This window comes from Mercenaria mercenaria, chromosome 1, assembly GCF_021730395.1.
Source record: "Mercenaria mercenaria strain notata chromosome 1, MADL_Memer_1, whole genome shotgun sequence".
In the NCBI taxonomy this organism is placed as follows: domain Eukaryota; kingdom Metazoa; phylum Mollusca; class Bivalvia; order Venerida; family Veneridae; genus Mercenaria; species Mercenaria mercenaria.
The window spans coordinates 97998620-98024382 of NC_069361.1; the positions used below are offsets into that span (position 1 = coordinate 97998620).

The 25763-nt window shown below is 34.6% G+C and overlaps 1 protein-coding gene and 1 long non-coding RNA gene across 4 annotated transcripts; one reads left to right on the forward strand and one right to left on the reverse strand.

Annotated features, from left to right (window-relative positions):
* Positions 1–1229: 1229 nt before the first annotated feature.
* Positions 1230–16831, reverse strand: LOC123529353 (prostaglandin reductase 2-like). 2 transcript variants are annotated; one of them, XM_045309668.2, is made up of 8 exons: positions 16693–16831; positions 15940–16058; positions 15380–15589; positions 14651–14818; positions 11012–11221; positions 10174–10295; positions 3472–3559; positions 1230–1886 (listed from the first exon to the last, which is right to left on the reverse strand). In XM_045309668.2, the coding sequence occupies exons 1-8, from the start codon at positions 16736–16738 to the stop codon at positions 1773–1775; spliced, it is 1077 nt and encodes a 358-aa protein (XP_045165603.1). In that variant the 5' UTR covers positions 16739–16831; the 3' UTR covers positions 1230–1772. The 2 variants fall into 2 exon arrangements, with proteins under 2 accessions (XP_045165603.1, XP_053374179.1); XM_053518204.1 differs by lacking the exons at positions 1230–1886; positions 3472–3559 and adding an exon at positions 3584–5026.
* A 2858-nt stretch (positions 16832–19689) lies between these two features.
* LOC123526182 (uncharacterized) lies at positions 19690–22321 on the forward strand. 2 transcript variants are annotated; one of them, XR_008366173.1, is made up of 3 exons: positions 19690–19962; positions 20803–20916; positions 21533–22321. It is a non-coding gene; the product is annotated as an uncharacterized LOC123526182 (long non-coding RNA). The 2 variants fall into 2 exon arrangements; XR_008366172.1 differs by having other exon boundaries at positions 19690–20916.
* Positions 22322–25763: the final 3442 nt, after the last annotated feature.

A 25763-nucleotide genomic window follows, 5' to 3' on the forward strand; every position in this document is an offset into this window, starting at 1 on the left:
ATAAAAGCTTTTGACTGGAAACTTAAAATAGTTATTTACTATCAAAATCTACACCAGGAGAAACAATCCCCATTACTCTGATTTGAATTTTGACAGAGTTATGTCCCTTTTTAACTTGGAATTTTTTTACTGGCAAAGCTCTAATTCAGAGTCAAGCGTTGAGAAAAGTCGAGCGCGCTGTCTTATGGACAGCTCTTGTTCAACTTGGTATCCCAATACTGAATTAAAATGTTACACACTTGTCCACTGTGATGATCTGTCATCCACTGAATAGCTTCCCACACTCATTTTGCATGTTAACAAAATTACCCACTCATGGGAGCAGACTGAATTGTCACACACATTTCCATTAAAATGAACTGACAAGCACTGTACAGGCTCTATAACTCTTGTTTTGCATTTTTATAAAATTATGCCTCTTTTTCAACTTGTGTTCATACAGTAAATTCTTTATTGACAAGGCTGTTGAATAGTGGAGCTTTGCCATCCTCTGACAGCTCTTGCTGAAGAAAGATTGGAATTTTAAACATGAGCTTCTCCACCAAGCAGGGCAATATGAAATTCAAAGGAAAGCATATTTAAAAATCTCTTCTTTTTTTTGGGGTAGGGGGGCGGGGAAGTTGGGGTTGGGGCATGTGAAGGGGCGGGAGGGAAGGAAAAGAAGGGCGAATGTGTGTGTGTGTGCGTAATGTTTTTTTAGCTGGGGATGCGGCACTGGCAGAGGGGGACGGGGAGGGGAGGGTTGCAATGTAGATTGTTGCAGTCTGCATCAATACCTGCTGATATTTATGTCTCCCACCACGCTCAAGCACCTGGGCTAACTTGTCCAATAAATGATGTCCCGGCTGTTTTCCTTATATTTTCTGTATATAATAAAACATATCTTTGTCACTCTTGTGTATTCATTTGTTCATTCCTACTTTTGGCAAACTCTAGCAAAGTGTACACAAGAGCACCACAATGCCGAGCAATATATGCCCAAAGGTATGACCTTTGACCCTAAATTCTAAGTCCACAGAAAAAAATATTCTAATTCGACAAAAAATCCTTACTATGTCACTAGGTCAATAATGAATAATTGAAAAACCTGGTTAATGATCTACCTGATTTACATAAAACATGGTCAAAATGTCTGTCTCTATGAAATCTAGGCCTAATTATATACTAGGATATCTAGGTTAAGAACTAGGTCAGGTGAGAGTCAGAGTTGTCTTGTATTGATAAAAGGCTAGAGAAAAAGACTTTTAATTATAACTTGTTTACATTGAATGAAATACATTATTTATTTACTTGGTAATCTGGTTTGTAAAATCAAGACTCTAATTACGAGCTAATGTTTGTTATGTGCGTATTCTGAAATGTCACTGCTGCACCATAACAAGAATTGTAAATCCTTTAAATGAGAATGTGTAAACAAAGAATGTTTGAACTTATAGTTGTAACGTTAGTCGGTCTAAATATACGTTTGGGTCCCATAAATGAATCGCTCAGAACCACTGATAGCTCCAGCATTTTCCTCGTCCCCAGGGGATCTTGAATGATTGGTGTTTTACAGTATACTGTCATAGCAATGCTGGTGTCCATCAAATGAGACAGAAATGGGAGACAGGACCTGAACAGTAACAATGTCCTATACACACAAGCAGTCCTAGCTGGCATTCTGTAATAACTAGCAAAGTCACGCAACTAAAATATCCTTCACAGTTATAATGCATTTTGTCACGTATAACTGTTGGTTCTAACAGTTGAGCAAATTCCTATTATGTGGGCTGTCAAGAATCTACATGGACCATCTGTTTACCAACTTTCTCTTGTTTCACACTTGTCATCATGTTGACAAAGGCCTCAGCAGCATTTTCCAGGCCTTCATGTATATACTCTGGCACCTTTAATACACAAACAAATTCTCAGTAGGATAAAAGAGAGTAAATTGGAAATATTCTTGATGTTCTTTTTTGCTAACATTCACAATTAAAGCAACAAGATAATTCAAAACAGCAACAGTTACTGTTGTGAATTAGTGACTAATTTATTTTATTATAATTGAGCCGTGCCATGGGAAAACCAACATAGTGGGTATGCGACCAGCATGGATCCAGACCAGCCTGCGCATTCGCGCAGTCTGGTCAGGATCCATGCTGTTCGCTAATAGTTTCTCCAATTCCAATAGGCTTTAAAAGCGAACAGCATGGAGCCTGACCAGACTGCGCAGATGCGCAGGCTGGTCTAGATCCATGCTGGTCGCATACCCACTATGTTTGTTTTCTCATGGCACGGCTCATATGGTTAATGTTCACAAATAGAGCAATACAAGAATTCAAAACAGCAATTATTATCATTATTATATAATTTTTTTTTTTAATTTTTTTCCGGGGGTGATGGGGGTGGGGGTGGGTGGGGTGGCGATGACAACTGTTTCAGAAAGAGAGTAACACAAGAACTCAAAACAGTTATGAATTAAATGCATTGACTGTTTTACAAGAATTCAGACAAGCTGTGAAATAATGATCATTTTACATTTTTGGCTACTATTCACACACAGAGCATCACAAGAATTCAGGACAGTGATGACTTTGTGATTTTGGCCACTATTCGCACATAGAGCATCACAAGAATTCAGGACAGTAATGAATTAGTGATTTTGGCCGCTATTCACACATACAGCATCACAAGAATTCAGGGCAGTGATGAATTAGTGATTTTGGCCACTATTCACACATAGAGCATCACAAGAATTCAGGACAGTGATGAATTAGTGATTTTTGGCTACTATTCACACATAGATCACTACAAGAATTCAGGACAGTGACAAATTAGTAATTCTGGCTACTATTCACACATAGAGCATCACAAGAAATGAGGACAGTGATGAATTAGTGATTTTTGGCCACTATTCACACATAGAGCATCACAAGAATTCAGGACAGTGGCAAATTAGTAATTCTGGCTACTATTCACACATAGAGCATCACAAGAATTCAGGATAGTGATGAATTAGTGATTTTTGGCTACTATTCACAAACAGATAAACACAAGACTTCAAATGATCATGATTATTGTTAGAGGATCAGCTTTAAAAGTATAACTTGCTATATACAATGTACATGTAGTACACATACATGGTTGTTGTCAATCAAACAGCAGAATAAGTTGAAAAATACCCATTCTAGTGTAATATCAGTATCTTTCATGTATATATTTGTGCAGCTTAAATACAAGCTAGCGTAATGCAGAATTAATTTACAATGAATACATGGCTTTTGAATTTTGTAACATGGAAAGTAGCTAGGTTAATGTTAAAATGTGTACAATGCTTAAGAGACTAGTGCTGAAACTTTCTTATTACCAAATACAGTGACTTTTTCTTAAATACAAGCATCTTATTTAGAAAAAAAAATATGGGGTTGGCAATATTGTCAGGAAAGTTTATATATTTTCTGGTACAACTTAAATTGTTTTTGTGTTACATACCTTTAATTTTCCACTGATATACCATTCCTGTAATTGTTTCAATGCAGCTGTGAATTTATCTTGGAAATGTAAAACCAAGAATCTTTCTCTACAAAAAAACAAACAAAATTTAAAATCTGATATTGATAAGCACAATAGCTACCATTGCCCATTATGACAAGTTCAAGGTAACAGTCACCCAGACCCAACTTCAGTACATCATACCCTGATATGAATTCATATACATCCATGTCATACACGCCATGTACGTACTTTACGAGAGCTCCGTGTACAAAGATGCCTGCCATACTGATGGCTTGAACTACCGATCTCTTTTCACGGACCCTCTGAGACCAAGCCAACGAGAATTGACTGTACCGAGTTTGATATAATTCATGCTTGTGTTGTTATGTAGAAGCCACAACTGAACAAGTTACATGGCAAAAACCAACAGCACACAACTAAACACTGATGGTTTCTTGCAGAAATATTCCATAATTCATGTCCTGTTTATACTTAGTTACTGTTTTGATAAGTTAATGTTTTGATACTCTTTCATTCTATCTCTCTTATTATTAAATATATATTTGACTCAGACTTAAACTATTGTTCAATATTGTCATCCACATTGGAGTCATTAAACACTCCAGTGATCAGCTTCCTCAGATGTGTCCTATTTTACTACCCAGCATTGAGATAATCAAGCGTGCTGTCTCCTGTGACAGCTCTTGTTTGGAGCTTAACCCGTATTTCATAAAGGCAAAATTAATGTTCTAACAAAACTTAGCCTTACATTTTGAGAAAAAAAATTCAAACAACACCAATCATAGAAAGAAAGAGTTGTTTCACATGAAAATTGAACAGCATGTAAAACATGTATATTACTCTACGAAACAAGTGTCAGTAGAGTGATATAAACATTGAATTCCGGAAAAGGACTGCATAAAGGGGCCACACTTCCAGAAACTTAAACGCCTTTAAAATCTCACCATTTTCAAAGAACTGTTACATGTGTTTGTTTTGATGCATTTGCAACAATGTACAAGTGTTGAAATTTCACATAACTAGGTGGAATGCAATTTTCAGCAATTGTTTACTTTTATCTCTTTACAAATGGCATTCATTTTCAAAGGGGGACAAGTTTTTCAGAATATTTTAAGTATCCGCCGTATGGGACAGTACGGCAGAACATGTAATGGTCAGGTAAAATGTTGGTAAAGATGTTGTTCGTTTATCAAATATTTCTGTGTTTTGATGATATACTCCTAAACCTTAATAAAGATCTCAAGTAGAAAATTTGGCTTCTAATGTTAACAATATTTTTCTATGATCTGACCTAGTTTTTAGCTCACTTGAGCACAAAGTGCTCATGGTGAGCTATTGTGATCACGCTGTGTCTGTCGTTCGTGGTGCGTCCGTCAAGCCGTCCATCCGTTGTCAACATTTGTGTTTGAACGACATCTCCTCCAAAACCAATGAATGGATTTTGATGAAACTTGGCCATGATGTTCCTTGGGTGGTCCTCTACCAAAGTTGTTCAATGGTTCCGCTTGGTTGCACACAGGGGCTGTCTGAGCTAAAAATAGAAAAAACTTCAAACGACATCTCCTCCTTAACCGATCCCTTACAGAAGAAAAAGGCCTGCTGCGTACTCTTGCTGTGTACATACAGCGTATATGATGCGTACATGATGTGTACTAAAATCAAGGGCTTTAAATAGTACGCAGGATATACACCGCACATACACCGATAGTACGTTTGTAGTACACTTTTGACATGCAAATGAGCTCTGCCGCGTACTATTTGCTGCGTACATGCTGTGGACTACATAGTACACAGGATGTACGCTGGAGGAATTTAGTATGCGAGAAATAGTACACAGCATGTACGCGGCACATACACTTTTCACATGCAAATGAGCCTGCGGTGTACTACCCCTGCGGCGTACATGCTGTGTACTCTTGCGGTGTACATGCTGTGTACTACTGCGGCGTACATGCTGTGTACTCCTGCGGCGTACATGTGGTGTACTCCTGGCCAGAGTCCTGCGGCGTACATGCTGTGTACTCCTGCTGCATACATGCTGTGTACTCCTGTGGCGAAACTGCTGTGATAATGTAAATTCCTTACCCCACCAACTTTCGTATGGAAATGCTGATCATTTGGACAGAAAAAAAAACAGAAAAAAGATAAGTGACATGCATCAATAAGTATTTACCCTTACCAAAATAATGTAGATTGATGTTATCAAATAAATTAGTATGCTTTTCTTCATCCACTTTTCAATGAAATAAATCAATTTTTGTACCATGTAATTTGGTAAACATTTGAAGAAAATGGCGTAACTGCATCAAGGGGAAACAACTTTAATGCAACTAAATATAAGTGTTGTGATTTATTATAGACAATGTGTGCGTAGTATGTATTTATTTTGATTAAAATCCATCTGAGAACAATCTAGGACTGGAATTATATAAGCATTTATACACTTTTACGTCCGTAAAAAGTAGCGCACCAAAAAATTTTGGATTGATTTTTTCCAATGGGGCGAGCGCAATTAGCCAAAAACATTATGAAAATATACGAGCGGCAAATCCGATGAACAACTTTTTAATTTGGTGAGGCCTTAATGAGTTAACATAATGAGCATTAAAGCCTTTATAAAACATGATAGAATGGTGTTTTGCTTAAGAGTATTCAAATAACAGTGAGAGCTATTAATTCTTCTCATTCGGGCACTGTTGAGGCATTATCTTGGTAATTATTTCATGTATTACAAAATGTAATGCAACAAAGTTCAAATAAGGCTTTTCAATTATCCAAGTTAGAAAGCTCCAGGATTAATTCAAAATGAAAAAGAATATATTTTTACACTGCTTGCAAGGTGCAGCTCAGAAATCACCAAGATGTAAGCTTCACAAATGAACATTGCAAATAGTTTGGCAAATTTTCATTGTTCAGAATACCAGTAATCTGAACTACTCTATGCTATTAAGATAAAAGTTACTCGGAAATCAAGTTCTTGCTTCCAAGAAAAAAAAAATGTACAAATCCTTCCTGCATGAAGTGTACTTCAGACTTTTACCTAAAAAATTCAAAGTATAAACACCAAAAGAAAATGAACAAGTCCCTCCCGCGTATATGAAGTTTACTTCAGACTTTAACTTATAAAAAAAGACAAAGTATAAATGCCAAAAGAAATTGTACAAGTCTTTTCCGCGTATATGAAGTGTACTGCACAAATTTCAAAGTATCTGCGGTGTACATGCAGTGTACTATTTTCTTGTACAAGTCCCTCCTGCGTACATGCAGTGTACTCCTTAAATTTTCAGAGTCTGTGCTGCGTACTTGAAGTGTACTAGTGACCTCCTGCGTACATGCTGTGTACTCGTCGAAATAGTACGCGGCATGTACGCAGCATGCGGTGTATGTAAAATGTACTCCTCTGGCGTACTACTGTGTTCGCGGCATATACACAGCAAATACGCAGCATGTACGCCACAGAGGCTTGCTTCTGTAAGGGATGGTCCAATTTTGAAATAATATCAAATGGTCCTTATGTCACCCTCTACCAAGATTGTTCAAATTATACCGATTCGTCAAAAAACATGGCCGCTGGAGGGCGTGGTCACTTTTCCCTATATGTATATAGTAGAAAATTTAAAAATCTTCTTGTATGAAACTGCTTGCCCGATTTTAGAATAATTTTACACTAATGATCCTTGTGTGACCCTGTACAAAGATTGTTCAAATTATTTTGATTCATAAAAAAAAATGGCCGCCAGAGGGCATGGTCACTTTCCCCTATATGGCGTAAAAAAAAATATTGTTTGTTTCCGGTATCCCGACCTACCCTAAATTTTTAGCCCGACCCTAAATGTTTTTATGGCCTTCGAGAATAATTTTTTCAACTTTTTAACAAAAAGTTGCAAAACTGCACTTTTTATGCTTTAAACATGGCCAGTAATGTTAGAAATCAACTTCCTGATGCTCTAAAGGCATAACCCCCTTATTTGAATTAATTTTTTGACACAAAAATAATTTCCGAAGTCTCCCTTAATAAAAAAAAATCCAAAAAAAAAAATTTTCAGACCTACCTACCCTACTTTTTTTTTAGCATGTTACTGGAAAGAAAGAATTTTTTTTTAGGCCTATGTATATAGTGGAAAATTTTCTTGTGTAAAACAGCTTGCCCGATTTTAGAATATTTTTACACAAATGGTCCTTGTGTAACCCTCTACCAAGATTGTTCAAATTATACCAATTCGTCAAAAAATATGGCCGCCAGAGGGCGTGGTCACTTTGCCTATATGTATATAGTGGAAACTTTAAAAATCTTCTTGTGTGAAACTGCAAGCCCGATTTTAGAATAATTTTACACAAATGGTCCTTGTGTGACCCTCTACCAAGATTGTTCAAATTATTTTGATTCATAAAAAAACATGGCCACCAGAGGGTGTGGTCACTTTTCCCTATATGTATATAGTGGAAACTTTAAAAATCTTCTTGTGTGAAACTGCTTGCCTGATTTTAGAATAATTTTACACAAATGGTCCTTGTGTGACCCTCTACCAAGATTGTTCAAATTATTTTGATTTGTCAAAAAACTTGGCTGCCAGAGGGCGTGGTCACTTTTCCCTATATGTATATAGTGGAAACTTTAAAAATCTTCTTGTGTGAAACTGCTAGCCCGATTTTAAAATAATTTTACACAAATGGTTCTTGTGTGACCCTCTACCAAGATTGTTCAAATTATTCCGATTCGTCAAAAAACATGGCTGCCAGGGGGCTTTTGTGTACTTACACAAACACACTTGAAGCCTTGTACACAGGTGAGCGCTTTAGGGTCAATGACCCTCTTGTTGACCTTACACATCCCTTCAAATGTTAAGGAATTGAAAGTACTTTCATTTACTATTATTTCACAAATAAAATATAAGAACAGACTGAATTGGAGGGTTCTAGGTACATATGTAGTCTATAAGATATAGTAAGAAAAAACTGTCTACTGCATTCATCAGTCAAAAGGTGCAGTAAAGAAGCTGGAATTTAGTTGTCCTACACGGTTTTGAGTTGTGATAGTTTTACTTTGTTTACATTGTTATTCATTTTGATGTTATAGTGTACATCTAGAGGAATGCCTTTTACTGTAAAATCATTAATAATCATGTTGAACTACTTTTTATGGACTTCTTGGATGCTTCAATCTGTGAAATTAAACCCTAATGAACAAATAAATACCCATTAATTTGATCTTCAAACAAGAGCACCGCCTTGCGGGTGCTGACGCTCATCTGATTTTTTTTGTGTAATAGAAATATTGTCCTACCCATGATTTTCTAAGTCTAAAAAGGGCCATCATTCTTGCAAAAAGCAGGATAGAGTTATGTTTCTTGATGTACAGTGTCCACTTATGATGGTGAAAAACTGTTGCAAGTTTTAAAGCAATAGCTTTGATAGTTTATGAAAAAAGTTGACTTAAACATAATACTCAACCAAGAAAATGATTTTCTAAGTCCAAAAGGGGCAATAATTATTGCAAAAAGCAGGATGGAGTTATGTTGCTTGCTTTACAGGGTCAGCTTATGATGGTGAACAAGTGTTGCAAGTTTCAAAGCAATAGCTTTGATAGTTTAAGAGAAAAAGTTGACCTAAACATAAAACTTAACCAAGAAATCTGATATTTTCTAAGTCCAGAAGGGGCCATAAATCTTGCAAAAAGCAGGACGGAGTTATGTTTCTTGCTGTACAGGGTCAACTTATGATGGTGAACAAGTGTTGCAAGTTTTAAAGCAATAGCTTTGATAGTTTAGGATAAAAGCTGACCTAAACATAAAACTTAACCAAGAAAACTGATTTTCTAAGTCCAAAAGGGGCAATAAATCTTGCAAAAAGCAAGATGGAGTTATGTTTCTTGATGTACAGGGTCTGCTTATGATGGTGAACAAGTATTCCAAGTTTCAAAGCAATAGCTTTGATAGTTTAGGAGAAAAGTTGACCTAAACATAAAACTTAACCAAGAAATCTGATATTTTCTAAGTCCAAAAGGGGCCATAAATCTTGCAAAAAGCAAGATGGAGTTATGTTTCTTGCTATACAGGGTCAGCTTATGATGGTGAACAAGTATTCCAAGTTTCAAAGCAATAGCTTTGATAGTTTAGGAGAAAAGCTGACCTAAACATAAAACTTAACCAAGAAATCTGATATTTTCTAAGTCCAAAAGGGGCCATAAATCTTGCAAAAAGCAAGATGGAGTTATGTTTCTTGCTATACAGGGTCAGCTTATGATGGTGAACAAGTATTCCAAGTTTCAAAGCAATAGCTTTGATAGTTTAGGAGAAAAGCTGACCTAAACATAAAACTTAACCAGGCAACACCGACACCAACGCCAACGCCGACAACCGCTCAAGTGATGACAATAACTCATCATTTTTTTCCAAAAATCAGATGAGCTAAAAATAAATTCACAATGTCTCTATGAACTAGTCTTTATGGCCAAAATTACAAATTTTTGTGAAGTTTAATGATTCCATTGTATGTACAGTCAACATAAACTCAGAGAAGCTTTTAGTGAATGAATAAATGTAAAGTGAAGGGAAGAACAGACCTCTTGCCTCTTGAGAGTTTACAAGGTTTTTCTAAGATTTAATCTAGTGTTTTTGTTTTAACATTCTTGCCTGAATATTTTTGGAAAGAGACAATTGATTGACAACAGCGACATACCTTGTGATATTTCTGTCTTTGATGATATTCTGTATTTCTTCAGATATTGGTGGTGGGTAGGGCAGATCTTTGTTATATACAGCTATCTGACCACACAGTATTACATGAGAACCTTGACTCATCTATGCACAAATATAAGACAGCATTTTCATATACAGCTCTTCATTATACTACTTTCAAGACCAAAGAAATTTCAAATTTTGCATGAAATATGCTGTTTATCAAAAAAGTAATTGCTTCTAAACTAATAAACTGTCATCAGAGTTGAACATTGTGTGTCAATGAGGAAACATAATCCATAAATATCAACCTTAACTTTAAACATGTACCAAGTATAATGAATGATGATGTCACTGTTGCCCAAAATGACTGCCATTTTGTTACATAGATGGTATTCAAATGGCCATATCCTTTTTGTTTTTAGTCCAATTTTGATACTTTTTTTCATCAGTGTTTAACTTATTGTTCCACCTAGTTGCCAACTGCTGCATATTCCTCTTTAAGACTTGATAATCTGTTTATGCTTTAGTAACAAAAATTTATAATATTATTTACTTAATTAGGTAGATATAGTAAAATTCCATCATTACAAAGTGTAAAGAAAGCAAATCATAACAGACTAGTAAGGTAACAGTGTATCCAAAACTTTCCTTAACTACATGTAATCAGGTTCATAAAATAAAATAATATGAATAATATTAATCAAAGTAACAGAAATGTATTTTAATGCACAAAAAAACTGTCTGTAAGAGATCTGTAAAAATATTCTACTATTACCTGTTTTTATGTCTGATTGAAAGTACGGTAATAAAGTGTAAGAGAGAATATGTAAGTGTACCTGTTTTATAACTTCTTCACTTAATGTGCCACCAACATTGTCAAAGTAAGCACTTATGCCTTCAGGACATTTTTCTTTGAGGCGTTCTGGAACATTTTCAGTTTTATAGTTTATAGCAGCATCAAAACCAAGCTCGGAGGTCAGGTAACTGCATTTGGAGTCTGAGCCACAAATTCCAACAACTCTGTGGGCTCCTAACAACTTGGCTACCTGCAAATATTAATTGTTAGTGTATCTTGGGGTTCACATATTGCACTCAAATAAAATCTTACAGAAGTCAAGGTTTACAAAATACAGCATTGAAACAGTATTATGATAAATAAAGAAAACTAATAGCATGGTGCATGATAAAACTATCAAGCTACTGTTTCCCTACTTTCTATACATTAAAAATATCCTTGGCATGTACTCATCAAGGTCTGAAAAATTAAACAAAGTAGTTTTTTTTTCATCTGGCACTGGCATTGTTAAATTAAGAAACTTGCACCCTTGCATTGATAAATTAGTTCAGAATTATTATAAAACTTTGGCTCTGGCATTGTTAAATTAGTGCTGAATGTTATGAAACATTGGCCCTGGCATTGTTAAATTAGTGCTGAATGTTATGAAACTTTAGCTCTGGCATATTCTTAAATTAGTGCTGAATGTCATGAAACATTGGCTCTGGCATTGTTAAATTAGTGCTGAATGTCATGAAACTTTAGCTCTGGCATATTCTTAAATTAGTGCTGAATGTCATTAAACATTGGCTCTGGCATTGTTAAATTAGTGCTGAATGTCATGAAACTTTAGCTCTGGCATATTCTTAAATTAGTGCTGAATGTTATGAAACATTGGCTCTGGCATTGTTAAATTAGTGCTGAATGTTATAAAAATTTGGCTCTGGCATTATGGTATTAAATTAGTGCTGAATGCCATGAAACTTTGGCTCTGGTATTGTTAAATTAGAGCTGAATATTATGAAAGTGGCTCTGCCAATATGGTATTAAATTAGTGCTGAATGTCATGAAACTTTAGCTCTGGCATATTCTTAAATTAGTGCTGAATATTATGAAACATTGGCTCTGGCATTGTTAAATAAGTGCTGAATGTTATGAAACTTTGGCCCTGGAATTCTTAAATTAGTGCTGAATGTTATGAAACTTTGGCTCTGGTATTAATAAATTAGTGCTGAATGTTATGAAACTTTGGCTCTGGTATTGTTAAATTAGTGCTGAATGTTATGAAACATTGGCTCTGGCATTGTTAAATAAGTGCTGAATGTTATGAAACTTTGGCTCTTGAATTCTTAAATTAGTGCTGAATGTTATGAAACACTGGCTCTGGTATTGTTAAATTAGTGCTAAATGTTATGAAACTTTGGCTCTGGAATTCTTAAATTAGTGCTGAATGTTATGAAACATTGGCTCTGGCATTGTTAAATTAGTGCTGAATGTTATGAAACTTTGGCTCTGGAATTCTTAAATTAGTCCTGAATGTTATGAATATTTGGCCCTGGTATTGTTAAATTAGTGCTGAATGTTGTGAAACTTTAGCTCTGGTATTCTTAAGTAGTGCCGAATGTTATGAATATTTGGCCCTGGTATTGTTAAATTAGCACAGAATGTGTTGAAACTTTGGCACTGGCATTGTTAAATCAGTGTAAAATGTAATGATGTTAAATTAGTGCTGAATGTTATGAAAGTGGCTCTGCTATTATTAGATAAGTGTTGAATGTTATAAAACTTTAGCTCTGGCATTCTTAAATTAGTACTGAATGTTATGAATATTTGGCCTTGGTATTGTTAAATTAGTGCTGAATGTTGTGAAACTTTAGCTCTGGTATTCTTAAGTAGTGCCGCATGTTATGAATATTTGGCCCTGGTATTGTTAAATTAGCACAGAATGTGTTGAAACTTTGGCTCTGGAATTCTTAAATTAGTCCTGAATGTTATGAATATTTGGCCCTGGTATTGTTAAATTAGCACAGAATGTGTTGAAACTTTGGCTCTGGAATTCTTAAATTAGTCCTGAATGTTATGAATATTTGGCCCTGGTATTGTTAAATTAGCACAGAATGTGTTGAAACTTTGGCTCTGGAATTCTTAAATTAGTCCTGAATGTTATGAATATTTGGCCCTGGTATTGTTAAATTAGCACAGAATGTGTTGAAACTTTGGCTCTGGAATTCTTAAATTAGTCCTGAATGTTATGAATATTTGGCCCTGGTATTGTTAAATTAGTGCTGAATGTTGTGAAACATTGGCTCTGGCATTGTTAAATTAGTGCTGAATGTTATGAAACATTGGCTCTGGCATTGTTAAATTAGTGCTGAATGTTATGAAACTTTGGCTCTGGAATTCTTAAATTAGTCCTGAATGTTATGAATATTTGGCCCTGGTATTGTTAAATTAGTGCTGAATGTTGTGAAACTTTAGCTCTGGTATTCTTAAGTAGTGCCGAATGTTATGAATATTTGGCCCTGGTATTGTTAAATTAGCACAGAATGTGTTGAAACTTTGGCTCTGGAATTCTTTAATTAGTCCTGAATGTTATGAATATTTGGCCCTGGTATTGTTAAATTAGCACAGAATGTGTTGAAACTTTGGCTCTGGAATTCTTAAATTAGTCCTGAATGTTATGAATATTTGGCCCTGGTATTGTTAAATTAGCACAGAATGTGTTGAAACTTTGGCTCTGGAATTCTTAAATTAGTCCTGAATGTTATGAATATTTGGCCCTGGTATTGTTAAATTAGTGCTGAATGTTGTGAAACTTTAGCTCTGGTATTCTTAAGTAGTGCTGAATGTTATGAATATTTGGCCCTGGTATTGTTAAATTAGCACAGAATGTGTTGAAACTTTGGCTCTGGCATTGTTAAATCGGTGTAGAATGTAACGAAGCGTTGACTAAAGCTTTCTTAAATTAGTGCAGAATGATAAAAAATTTTGCATGTGCTTGCCTTCCCCAGCTTCAGACAGCTCAGAAAAAAATTCAGTGGTAAAAATACAGCATCAAGTATGCCTTGGTCAAAAATTGGAGACTGGTAAGGTGTTCTATTCTCTTTAGTTACCTATATCTCTTCGTAGTCAAAGGCTCTAGTCAACTGTGTAATATCTGTTTTTAAAAACATTTAAAACAACAAATATTCCAAAATATATAGATTTATATACTTCATAAATGTAATAACACAGATATAAACTTAGAAGACTTTAAATTTAATGGATAAAATTTCATTTAGCACTATGTATCATCTTAGAGTCTGAATTTAAAAAGATGCATAGATTACGAGAAAAAAGTGTCATAATATTAATTTGAAGACAAGTATCAAAAATCTGTGACACGGTTCATTCCAGGAGGGAATAATGTATAAAATGAAGTAAAAGTTTTGGTTGTATTGGGTTACTCCTAGCTGTAAGCCTTGGTCTATTTCAAGTTTCAAAAACATACAGGATATATATCCTGTCAAAATATAATCAGATACAAAGCTTTCAAGATTTAAATGAATAAGATTTCACTGTTTTATTTGCCATCTTAAAGGTTGACAGTGACATGGATTCTATTCCTTGGCTAGGGGCTGCACAAATCACAGATGGTGGAAATTAAGTCTACAATTCCAACAAAATGAATGTTCACAAAATATCTCTAATTAAGTTATACCTGTCCTGCTAGGTTCCCGCAGGCTCCTGCAGCAGCACTGACAACAAGAGTCTGATTGGCTCCAGGGGTCACATGGCCTCTCTCTTTGATCCCTAGGTATGAGGTCAAACCTGTAATTCCTAACAGTGATAATACAACTTGAGGGTTTTCCTTAAGAGCTGCATCAACCTAGAAAAAAAGGTCACATCATGATAACAGCTACCCTGCTGTATATTTAATAATTTATTTATTTCATAAAAGTGGGAAAAGTGGAACAAACAATCAACACAGGATGGTTTTAACATTTGTTTACTGAAATATCCGACGTTTTGACTCTCACGAGTTGTCTTCAGGGTACATGTAGGGATACATTTAACTAGCTATTAGTTCCTAAATCAATTATAATTATAGTACCTATATTACCTTCATGAACCTGAAGTGTCCAAAAAGATCATTTAGTGAAAAAAACATCATGTTTATCTGATTTTAGACAAATTAATAACCTAATTATTTTCTTAAAATATATGCCAGAACATATTTTTAAGGTAAGCACTTTTATAAATATTTTCCGTCAAGATAATATAAAAAAAACAAAACGTTAACATATCAAAAGTAAAATGCAGCTAAAAGACTGGTCAATGATAGCAATTTCATTATGACACCGATTACTTCTGACAAAAGGTTTCAATAAAGCTGTACACACTTATTTCCTTGACTGTGGACAACACTGCACATTAATACAAGACTGACCTTTGTAAGTGGAAGCATTCTGTCATCAGTTCTTGTTTTGAAGTATTTGCTCCAGGGCCAGTTCATCACTGCTTGAACTATATCTCCCTTGACAAATGCTGGATCATTAGATTCTGTCACTTCTCCAACCCCTCCAAGTCCCTTGATAGTCTCCCCCAGCTGCCAGGGACTCATGTACTCAACACCTGTGTCATCATTCATACGGCACCTCTGAAATTAAAAAAAAAGTTAAATTTTAAACCTGTTTATAAGTTTATGTGATATTAAAGTAATGAAAGAACTGTCATACAGTGACAAATAATACTGCAAATCATGGCACAAGAATATAAAACTTGGATCCCTGTTCATGAATCAAATTATTCTAAATACATTATATCAAAAAACAGATGTGAACATCAACTTATCATAATTATTTAAAATTAGATACACATTCCTTTGACATTATATTTTTCACTAACTGTATTCACCATTCAATGTCATACAAATGTATTCTCATGTCATTGCATGCATATGAGAGACACATAATCAAACCGTAGGGAAATTTGAATATGACATTATACCATAGCAGGATCTAGGGATAGGTATGTGGTTTTGATGAATATTTCTCCAGATGTTAGTGCTGACGGTAAGTCACATCCTTCATAAACAAAATTGTCTACCAGAGGTGCATGGTCTGCTCCTAGAAACAACATGTAAAACATAAAGAACTCACATTAAATATTTTACATCATGACAGTGTACCATATTCATTGATTCTTACATGCAGGCAAACATCAACAATACATGTAAATTCTTTAAAGCTACTTGTTCACAGCTGGGGTAAAAATTCTCAACATGCTAAGTTCCACCAAGGCGAACATGCTAATTTTACATTCATTACTTTGCTAGTTTACATTTCATATTAAATTTGCATTTTTGCAACACAATTGAACATAACAAATACACTCAACTAAAGAAGTGAAAAAGTTACCTCTGATATGCAACCACACAGCCTCTATTAATAAATGTTGAAAATCTTAAATGGCAAATACAATTCGTCACTAACTTTGTCTATTGCCTTCCAGAAGAACATCAACGTTTACAGAGTAAATTTTCGTTTGCTCTAGCATTGCTAAAGATGCATAGATTACGAGAAAAATTGCATTTTCATTCTACAACTAATTGTCTACCATGTGTCCTACTTTTTGACCTTTAGCATGTTGTTGAATTTTCATTGTTTATTTCAAATTGATAAAGTGTCAAATATTTAGATAAAGCCAGACTGATTACTAATACATTAATTGACCTATAAGACTTCTCGGTCACATTTTTACCTGGTTTAGATTTGAGATACACTCGGCTGTTTTTGGAAGTTGACATTTCTTTGCTTGCAGGTTGATCTTCAATTGAAGTACAATACAGTGTACTTCCGGATTTTCACAAAAAAATGAATAATTCAATTGTAGATAAATCTTTGCGTGTGGTAATTCATCTCCGTGATCAAACTACAAAAGAATTCTCAGAAAATGTATGTAATGGCTCTGGAGATAATACTGACATGAAGTCGTTGTCTCAAAATATGTTGTCATTACAAACCAAGGTAAACAACTTCCTTACAGAGCTGGTGGAACAGGAAAGGGAGACAATTCAGCAGGCAAACAGTCAAAAACAGATTGATGATGGTATATGTTGATGATTTAGATAGCATTTTTGGAAAAATACAGTGTTGGTGCCACATTAGTATCTGGGCTTTACCATCACAGTTAGTCCAAACACTACATAGGCATGATAACTTCTGACTGCCTCTTGCATGGTCAAGATCATAGGCCCCATCTAACAGTATCCTTATGGTATAATATACCTTGATACCTTGATCTTCGGGCCGTAATATTAGCTGTGCTTTCCTGGCCCCTCTTGTGAAGAATCTTCTGAGTATATCTCAAAACCAATTGTTACGTAAGTATTAATGAACTCTGAGTGCGCACTTTATAGTCATACTAAAGTCATGCATGCATATCCCAAACGAAAAAAATAATTAACAATACACTAACAAAACACTAACAAAACATCAACAAAACATATTTTGATATTTTGTTAGGATGTTTTGTTAGTACAGCATTTAACAAAACACCAATACTGTACTTCCAGAATTTTAAGTGGTTAGTATTTTGTTAATGTTTTGTTATATCAGTAATGTTTTATTGATGTTTTATTACACTTTGGAGAATGTAAACTATGTTTTCTTAGTGTTTCATTACACTTAAATTTGTACATGCTAAATTTTGTTGGTATCTAATTTGACTTATAGAAACAGGAGCTTTTGTCTTGGAAAGTGGGACTTAACCCTTAGCGTGCTGGCGGCAAGTGTCTATGCCTTTGCGACCAGTGCAGACCAAGTTCAGCCTGCACATCTGTGCAGTCTAATCATAGTCTGCACTGTTCACTATGCTGTCTGTAAATTTTCAGCGAACACCCCTTTTAAAAGTTAATGGTTCTGTCCAAATTGGAACATGGACAAGTTCATTATAGAAATTTAGCAGGGTAAGGGTTAATTAGTAAAATTCTGGAATGGAAAATAGCATGAAAAATAATAACTTAGAAAGCTTTGTGATGGAAACTATAGTCACAGAAGTTTTGGAGGTATTTCTTGTAAACATAAAATATTTTAATGTATAAGTATTTTTATGACCAATAACTACAATAAACTCAATTAGATAGGTAACAGAACAAATGGGATTAAAACATGAATTGTAATGCAACATACATGTATCTCCCGTTGCGGGAGGCAAATCCGATATTCACCTTGCCTCCGTCTCTGACCAAAACCATATTCTCCGCTTTTCAAAAAAAAAAATCGATATGACTGGTTGATAATTACGAGGAGTGCCACACATGTTTACACAGTAAATCAAGTGTCACTAATGTTGTGTATTATACATGTTTGAATGTTTACACACATGTAGCTGGAGAAGAGTTAATTTTCACAGGTGAATTTGATAACATAATGTTTGTTTTGATAGGGATTAACAAGAGGCCTTTTCCACCTGTCTCAAGAGGCGAATATCGGTCCATTCTCAATGCTATTAGGCTCCATTTTTGCCAGTTTGAGCAAAAAACTCCATCTAAGAAATATTCCAGCTGAAATGAATTTTTGATATTCAAAGTAATAAAATCAATAATAATTGTTGGAAAAACCAACCCATACTATTTTAGAACATGAAGTTACTTCCCTTATGCTTCGCCATTTTCTCCAGTGTTTACAATTATTGCTAAAAAATTGACTATATTTCATTGAATTTGGATGAAAACACACACTATTTATTTGATAAATCAATATACATTATTTGGTAGGGTAATACATGTTGATGCTTTTTGTTCTGTTTCATGTCAATATCATTAATGATCATGTTTTTATACGAAAGAGGGTGGGTAAGGAATGACATAATTTATGAGTGTGTTCAGACAATTTAGAGCTTCGCTTTTTTTCAGTCCTCAAGTAGACGAAATGTGAATGCATGTTCACCACCATTTCAGACCTAATGAGACTTTGTTTCTACAAATTTAATCGTAAGGAAGTTTTAAGTAATAAGTTAGAACAAGAGGGAGCTTCTGTAAGACACATGCTCGACTTTTCAGATTGACTCTGAATTAAAGCTTTGCCACTAAAAGGGCATAATACTCATAGCTTTGAATGTAACAGGATATTGGACATTATAAAACTTTAACAATAAAAAAGTTTAAAAAGTGGCATAACTCTGTCAAAATTCAAATCAGAGTTATGAGGAATTGTTCTTCTGGTGTACACTTACGCGTTATTGTGTGGCCTAAAATGTTGGATTTGTTTTAGTTTTGGTCAGCCGCTTAATTTATGTCGATAAAAAACCTCCAGTTTTGAGACCCCAACTCCAGCTGAAAAATGACAAACCTCCAGTTTTGGGATTCTGAACTTATCACATGTATGAATGCAACTTGTATATATTATAATGTATTCATGCACTTTGCAGAAAAGTTCATTTTGAACTAATTAAAAATTTATTGAAATAATTATCATTACTTTTTCACCTACAGTTACATCAAAAAGAACATCACTAACAGTAGTTGGTTAGATATATAATATTGCAATTTTTCCGCCTGGTGATAAATTAATCTACTGCAGTGTACATGTTGCTTATCTCACAACAGGAGATTACCACAGACTGATAAGATCTTGTCTGCTTTATATTTAGAAACTCTACCAAGAGGTCAGCCAATGAAAATAAAGTCAGGGAACTACTTCTGGCGACTGTGCATGTACCACAAAAAGTAATCCTTAACTTTTTGGGGTTTTTATCAGAGTAATCTTTAAAATTTATGTGTATCTAAATGGAATAAAATCTTACTCTAGAACAGAAATAGTTTCAACATCCTACATGTATCTTTCATTAGCTGACTGTAAATGACACATTTGCCCAAGAATATCAAAAATTCAAATCTAAACAGGAAGTTCTGTGAGAGCATGATGGAGTTATTTCACTACAAAGAAGTTTATTTATATAGCTCTTTGTTTACTATGTGCAGTTTATATTTAACATGGAAGTTTAAGAGTGATGAAAATAATACAAATGGTGAGTCAATATAATTTATTTATTTTCCAACAGTAATCTAGATTACCTGTAACTATGAGAAATCATTGATTCAAACTGGAAGCAGGTTGTTTACTTTTCGTTTTGGTAGCTTTCACAAATGACTGTTGCTTCACATATTTTTTTTTGTTCAAATGCTTCTGTTTTGCAAATTAAACAGCTGTATGTTTTAGTTTATCATGCTTTTAATTTACTAAATGAAAAGTGGATACTTTTAAATGAAATTATTCAACGGAGACCAAAACTTTAAACCAGTAGAGTTATCTCCCCAATCACAGGGTAAACAATGCTACCAGTCTGCTTACCATGGCAGTACTTCAGTCTGTAAAATCAGAGAATAATATTTTGCTTTAAAATTAGTGTTTTAACCTGTTTTTACTTATTAATTAGTCTATTGGTATTGCACACATTTATGTTAAGGTAAATGAAAATTATTGTTAACAAAAATAATTGTTTATGGATTATTTACTTGCTTTTATAAATGATTATATGAGCCATGATATGAGAAAACCAGCCACTATGTTGGTTTTCTCATGGCACGGCTCATATTGTTTATTTTACAAGACTGGGGTAATTAAATTTATTAATTTAATCATGTTCATCCAGATAATTCTTTTAATCTATTGAAGAGTATAATGTAATAAGAATAAAGACTAATGTAACCCTCTATTTGCTATACATTTGGTAGAACTAGTGACATTTTTTGGCCCCATCATCACAATGTATAGTCTATACAGTTAAAATTTTAGTTCATTGACATACCCAATAATAAACCAAAGGTTTTTATGAACATTTTAAGTTTTAAACTAAATCTATTTTCAGGTATAGCACCATATGTCATGTATGTATATAGGTATGGCACACATGAATGAATTGGGACCTTATCAACGTATTGTGTTCAAAGAAGACCTAACGAATCCAGCAGTTCAAAAACATGTAAGTATATATACTGGCATTATATATTACTATATACATATATACACTATCAATACCATAGTTGTATGTTTGATTGAATGTGGGCAATTGAAAAAAAAATCCTGAACATGACTTAATAGATCAATTTTAAAACTTATTTCCAGCAAACTCATGGCAGGTTTTATAATTATCTCCTATATATCAAGTCCAAATCAATATATAATAATTAAAAATACCAAATTAAGTAACCACAACTTGAGGTGTAAGTGCAGGTAACTGGCAGAAATCAAACTAAGTTACTATTTATTATAACAATATGGTAAGGGTAATAGCAATGCATAAGTCCAATCTATTAATCATTTTCCCAAATCATTAAATATCTGTCTGTCATCGCTGGAACCTTATCAACATTTGAAATCAAATTTAAAAAAATAAGTTTCTTGAAAATATAACAAGTAATGTTACAGTTGTTACTGGATTAAATCTGTAGTGTTGCCTGTATCATAAAGATGTACTATTTTGAATACCAAATATTACTATGACTATGATAATTTAATTTTGAAACTATAAACAAAGGAAAAACTAATGAAGAAACTGCTTTTATGATTTAATATCTCTTGGTTTATTACATCTTCAGGTTTTGCAGTGAGACGAATGGTGACAATGGCTTTGTGGCAGTTAGTGAAAAACTGTGGCATTTTACACTGATGATGGCTACCATTTACAGAAAATTTCTCAACCAGTAGTGACATTCAGTTGAAAGTAATAGCATATCTTACACCGACTATACATCAGAATGTTGTTGAAAAAAGCCATGGCAAAAAGTGGAAAATACTGATCAATATACTTCAGTTACTTTGGAACTGAGTAGAAAATGGTGACATTTTAGCACCATATTGTGTGTATACTTTTTCTTGCATCCGCACAGTCCGGCCAGGATCCATGCTGTTCACTAATGGTTTCTATGGTTGCAATAGCATTTGAAAGCGAGCAGCATGGATCCTGACCAAATCGAGCTGATGCTGATCGCAAAGCCTCTATGTTGGTTTTCTTCTGGCACGGCTCATATATAAATTCATGTATGTAATAATGTTTTGCTTATGGTATTTTGTCAGCACAGGTAATGAAATACTAAAAAAACATAAAATATTTTGTTAGTGTTTTGTTTAAATTTGTGACCTTGCTCTTTTGCATATCATATGTTTTGTTGGTATTTTGTTAGCAGTGTTTTGTTAGTGTTTTCTTTAGCACATATAATGAAACACTAATAAAACATAAAGTATTCTGTTAGTGTTTTGTATAAGCCTAATTTGCATATCATGTTTTGTTGGTATTTCGTTAGCAATGTTTTGTTAGTGTTTTGTTAGTGTTTTGTTACCTCATTTGCATGTCATTTGCTATACTAATAAAACATCATCAAAACACAGTGTAGTATTAGTGTTTTGTTTAAGTGTTTTGTTTCCCTTTTTTTTTTTTTGGGTGCAATAACAACTTGGCACAAATTTCTTTGGATTCCAATTATCATTGTTCAGCAGTGATTTAAACACATTTACTGACTCAGCATTCACAGTTCTTGCACTTAAAGCATTCCAGTAAAAAATGGATCTTTGACTAAATGAGTTAAGCCTTATGTTATGGCAGCACTTTTTCTTCATGAATTTTAAGTGATGTCCTCGAAGACCACCCACAGATAAATTGAACATTCTGTCCCAATTCATATCGTCAAATTTATGAACTGATTTAAATATCTGTATAACGTCAGCTCGATCACGTCTGTATTCTAATGTTACAAGACCCAGATTCCTCAACCTCTGTTCATATGACAAATGTGAAATATCATAAACCAACCTGGTTGCTCTGCGTTGTATGTCTTCAATTTTTCTAATATCTTTTTTCAAAAATGGTGACCACACACTGGATCCATATTCTAAAACTGGTCTAACTAGAGATTTGTATAATGTGAGAAACATGTCCCTGTCCATATACTCAAATGACCTATGTATAATCCCAAGGGTTCTTTGTGCTTTATTAGTAATGTTGATAATATGTTGTTCAAAGTTCAAGCCCTCATCAAAAGTTAGCATTATATAGTAAGTTTTTTCTTACTATATAAATGCTATACCATAAGGATGCGTTAGATGGGGCCTGTGCATTATATCTGGTACATGTATATGTACGATGTATTTGTTATGTATTACAATTTACATCTCTGATAATAAATTTATATTGACATTAAAACATGACATTGCCCGCTTACAGGTTTTTAGCTCACCTGAGCCAAAGGCTCATGGTGAGCTTTTTTGACCGCTCAATGTCCGTCATCCGTTGTCAGTCGTCCATCCGTCAACATTTTCTAAAAAAATCTTCTTCTTCAAATCCACTGGGCAGAATTACACCAAACTTAATAGGAATGATCCTTTGATGGCTCCCTTTCAAAATTAAAAAAAAAAAAATGAATTTCACACAGAATTCTGGTTGCCATGGCAGCCGAAAGGAAACATCATCTAATGGTCCTCTATACAAGTTGTTAAAATTATGCCCAAGGGATGAAAAGAGGCCCCACCCTGGGGGTCCCAAGTTTTACATAGACTTATATAAGAAAAAACTTTAAAAATCTTCTTGTCCACAATTGCAAGGCATAGAGCCTTGATATTGGCATGTGACATCATCTAATAGTCCTCTGTGAAAATTGTTCAAATCATGCCCCTGGGGTGAAAAGAGGCCCCACCCCGGGGGTCCCAAGTTTTACATAGACTTATATAGGAAAAAACTAAAAATCTTCTTGTCATAAACCACAAGACCTAGGCCTTTGATATTTGGTATGTAGCATTGCCTTGTGGTCCTCTACCAAGATTGTTCAAATTGTTACCCTGGGGTTAAAAAATCCCCGCCCCAGGGGTCCCAAGTTTTACATAGACTTATATAGGAAAAAAAAATTAAAATCTTCTTGCCTGAAACTGCAAGGCCTAGGCTTTTGATATTTGATATGTTGCATTACCTAGTGTTTCTCTACCAAAAGTGTTCAAATTATTTGCCTGGGGTGAAAATAGTCCCTGCCCTGGGGGTCCCAAGTTTTACATAGACTTATATAGGAAAAAAAATTAAAAATCTTCTTGTCTGAAAGTTCAAGGCCTAGGCATTTGCTATGTAGCATTGCCTAGTTGATCTCTAACAAGATTGTTCAAATTGTGCCCCTGGGGTGAAAAGAGGCCCGCCCCGGGGGTCACTTGTTATATAGGAAAAAATACTTTAAAAATTATCAGATCATATTTCCTAGACTGTTTAATTATAATTACCTTATGACCCCAATTAATAAGGGTTACCTAACTATGACCTTTACCTACTGACATACGTTCTTGTTTTTTAAGATACAGCCTTGAAATTTGGATGACATGTACAGTTTTGCACACCGATCTTTAAACTGACTTTCAGTGACCATAAATGTGACCTACTGACCTACTTTCTTAATATTTTAGCATCAATTTGGCTTTTGAAACATGTAGCTCATATTACTCAGGTGAGCGATCCAGGGTCATCATGACCCTCTTGTTTGAATGTATATTTTGTGTTTTGTTTCTGCAATTAATTTAAATAAAGTCAACTGAAACTGGTGTCAGCTTAGATTATCCCCTCTCAGTCTCAACAGTTCACAACATTTCCAAAGACTTAGTCATTATTCAAAATAATGCTCAATTAAAGTTTCTACATGAATGTTTACTTTATTAGACCAAGTAAGTTTGACCAGTGTTTTATAACTTTTTTGGATTTTTGAATGTCTTTGTTTCCAAAACAGTAAAATGCAGATATGGTTAAGGCTTAGAAGGATGGCAACTATAAAATATCAGATCATAAAATAATCCACAGCATAGGTAAAATGAGCAGACAATTCAAACAAGGTTACATAGCTCTAATTTACATTTTATTAGAATCATGCTCCATTTTAACTGAAGGATTCTGAGATCTCATGGAGTCGAACTCAATGATTGATATGTTATAACAGTTTCTCAAAATTAGGCATTTCAGCAAGTTTCAGTTAGCAAGCTTGTAACTTTTCAGATAAGTTTTCAGGAAAGTTTGAAAATATCTCTTGTGAGTGTACAACGTTTAACAGATAATTGTCCACCACCTTTTTTGAAGACAAATAGAGAGCATAGAAAGCAGTATCTATCCATCTGTCACACTTGGTACCAGATCCATAACTGCTATCTCTTCACAAAGAGTTTTCAATATTACTTTGCACATTTTCCCAGTAACAAGACAGTGTGTCATGCAAGACCAAGGCCTCGTCACTCCCAAGGTTAAGGTCACACATTAATCTCAAATGTGTACAAGGACTATTTCATGTCCAGTCAATGACAGTCTTCTGACTAATCTATCACTTTGCACAAAATATTACCAATAACATGACAGTGAGTAACATGCAAGACCCATACAGCTCCCAAGGTAAAAGTCACAATTGTTAGTCAAAGGTTTAAAGCGTATATTGTGTCAAGTCCATAAATAATCAATGAATTCAAATACTTCTCTTGGCATAAATGTTCCCCATTATCAGATTACATGTTGCATGCATGACCCAGACCCTTTAAAGAGGTTTACAGGTGTCAGTAACTGAGCCGCGCCATGGGAAAACCAACATAGTGGGTTTGCGACCAGCATGGATCCAGACCAGACTGCGCATCTACGCAGTCTGGTCAGGATCCATGCTGTTTGCTAATGGTTTCTCTAATTGCAGTAGGCTTTAAAAGCAAACAGCATGGATCCTGACCAGACTGCGCGGATGTGCAGGCTGGTCTGGATCCATGCTGGTCGCAAACCCACTATGTTGGTTTTCCCATGGCATGGCCAAGTTACTCTGCCATACATCAAAG

Coding starts and splice junctions, on each gene's coding strand:
- LOC123529353 (XM_045309668.2), bottom strand. CDS start 16,738: ATGTCAACTTCCAAAAACAGCCGAGTGTATCTCAAATCTAAACCAG. Junction 15,590..15,939: donor TATCCCTAGATCCTGCTATG/GTATAATGTCAT, acceptor TTTTAATTTCAG/AGGTGCCGTATGAATGATGA. Junction 1,887..3,471: donor ATATCAGTGGAAAATTAAAG/GTATGTAACACA, acceptor TGTGTATTAAAG/GTGCCAGAGTATATACATGA.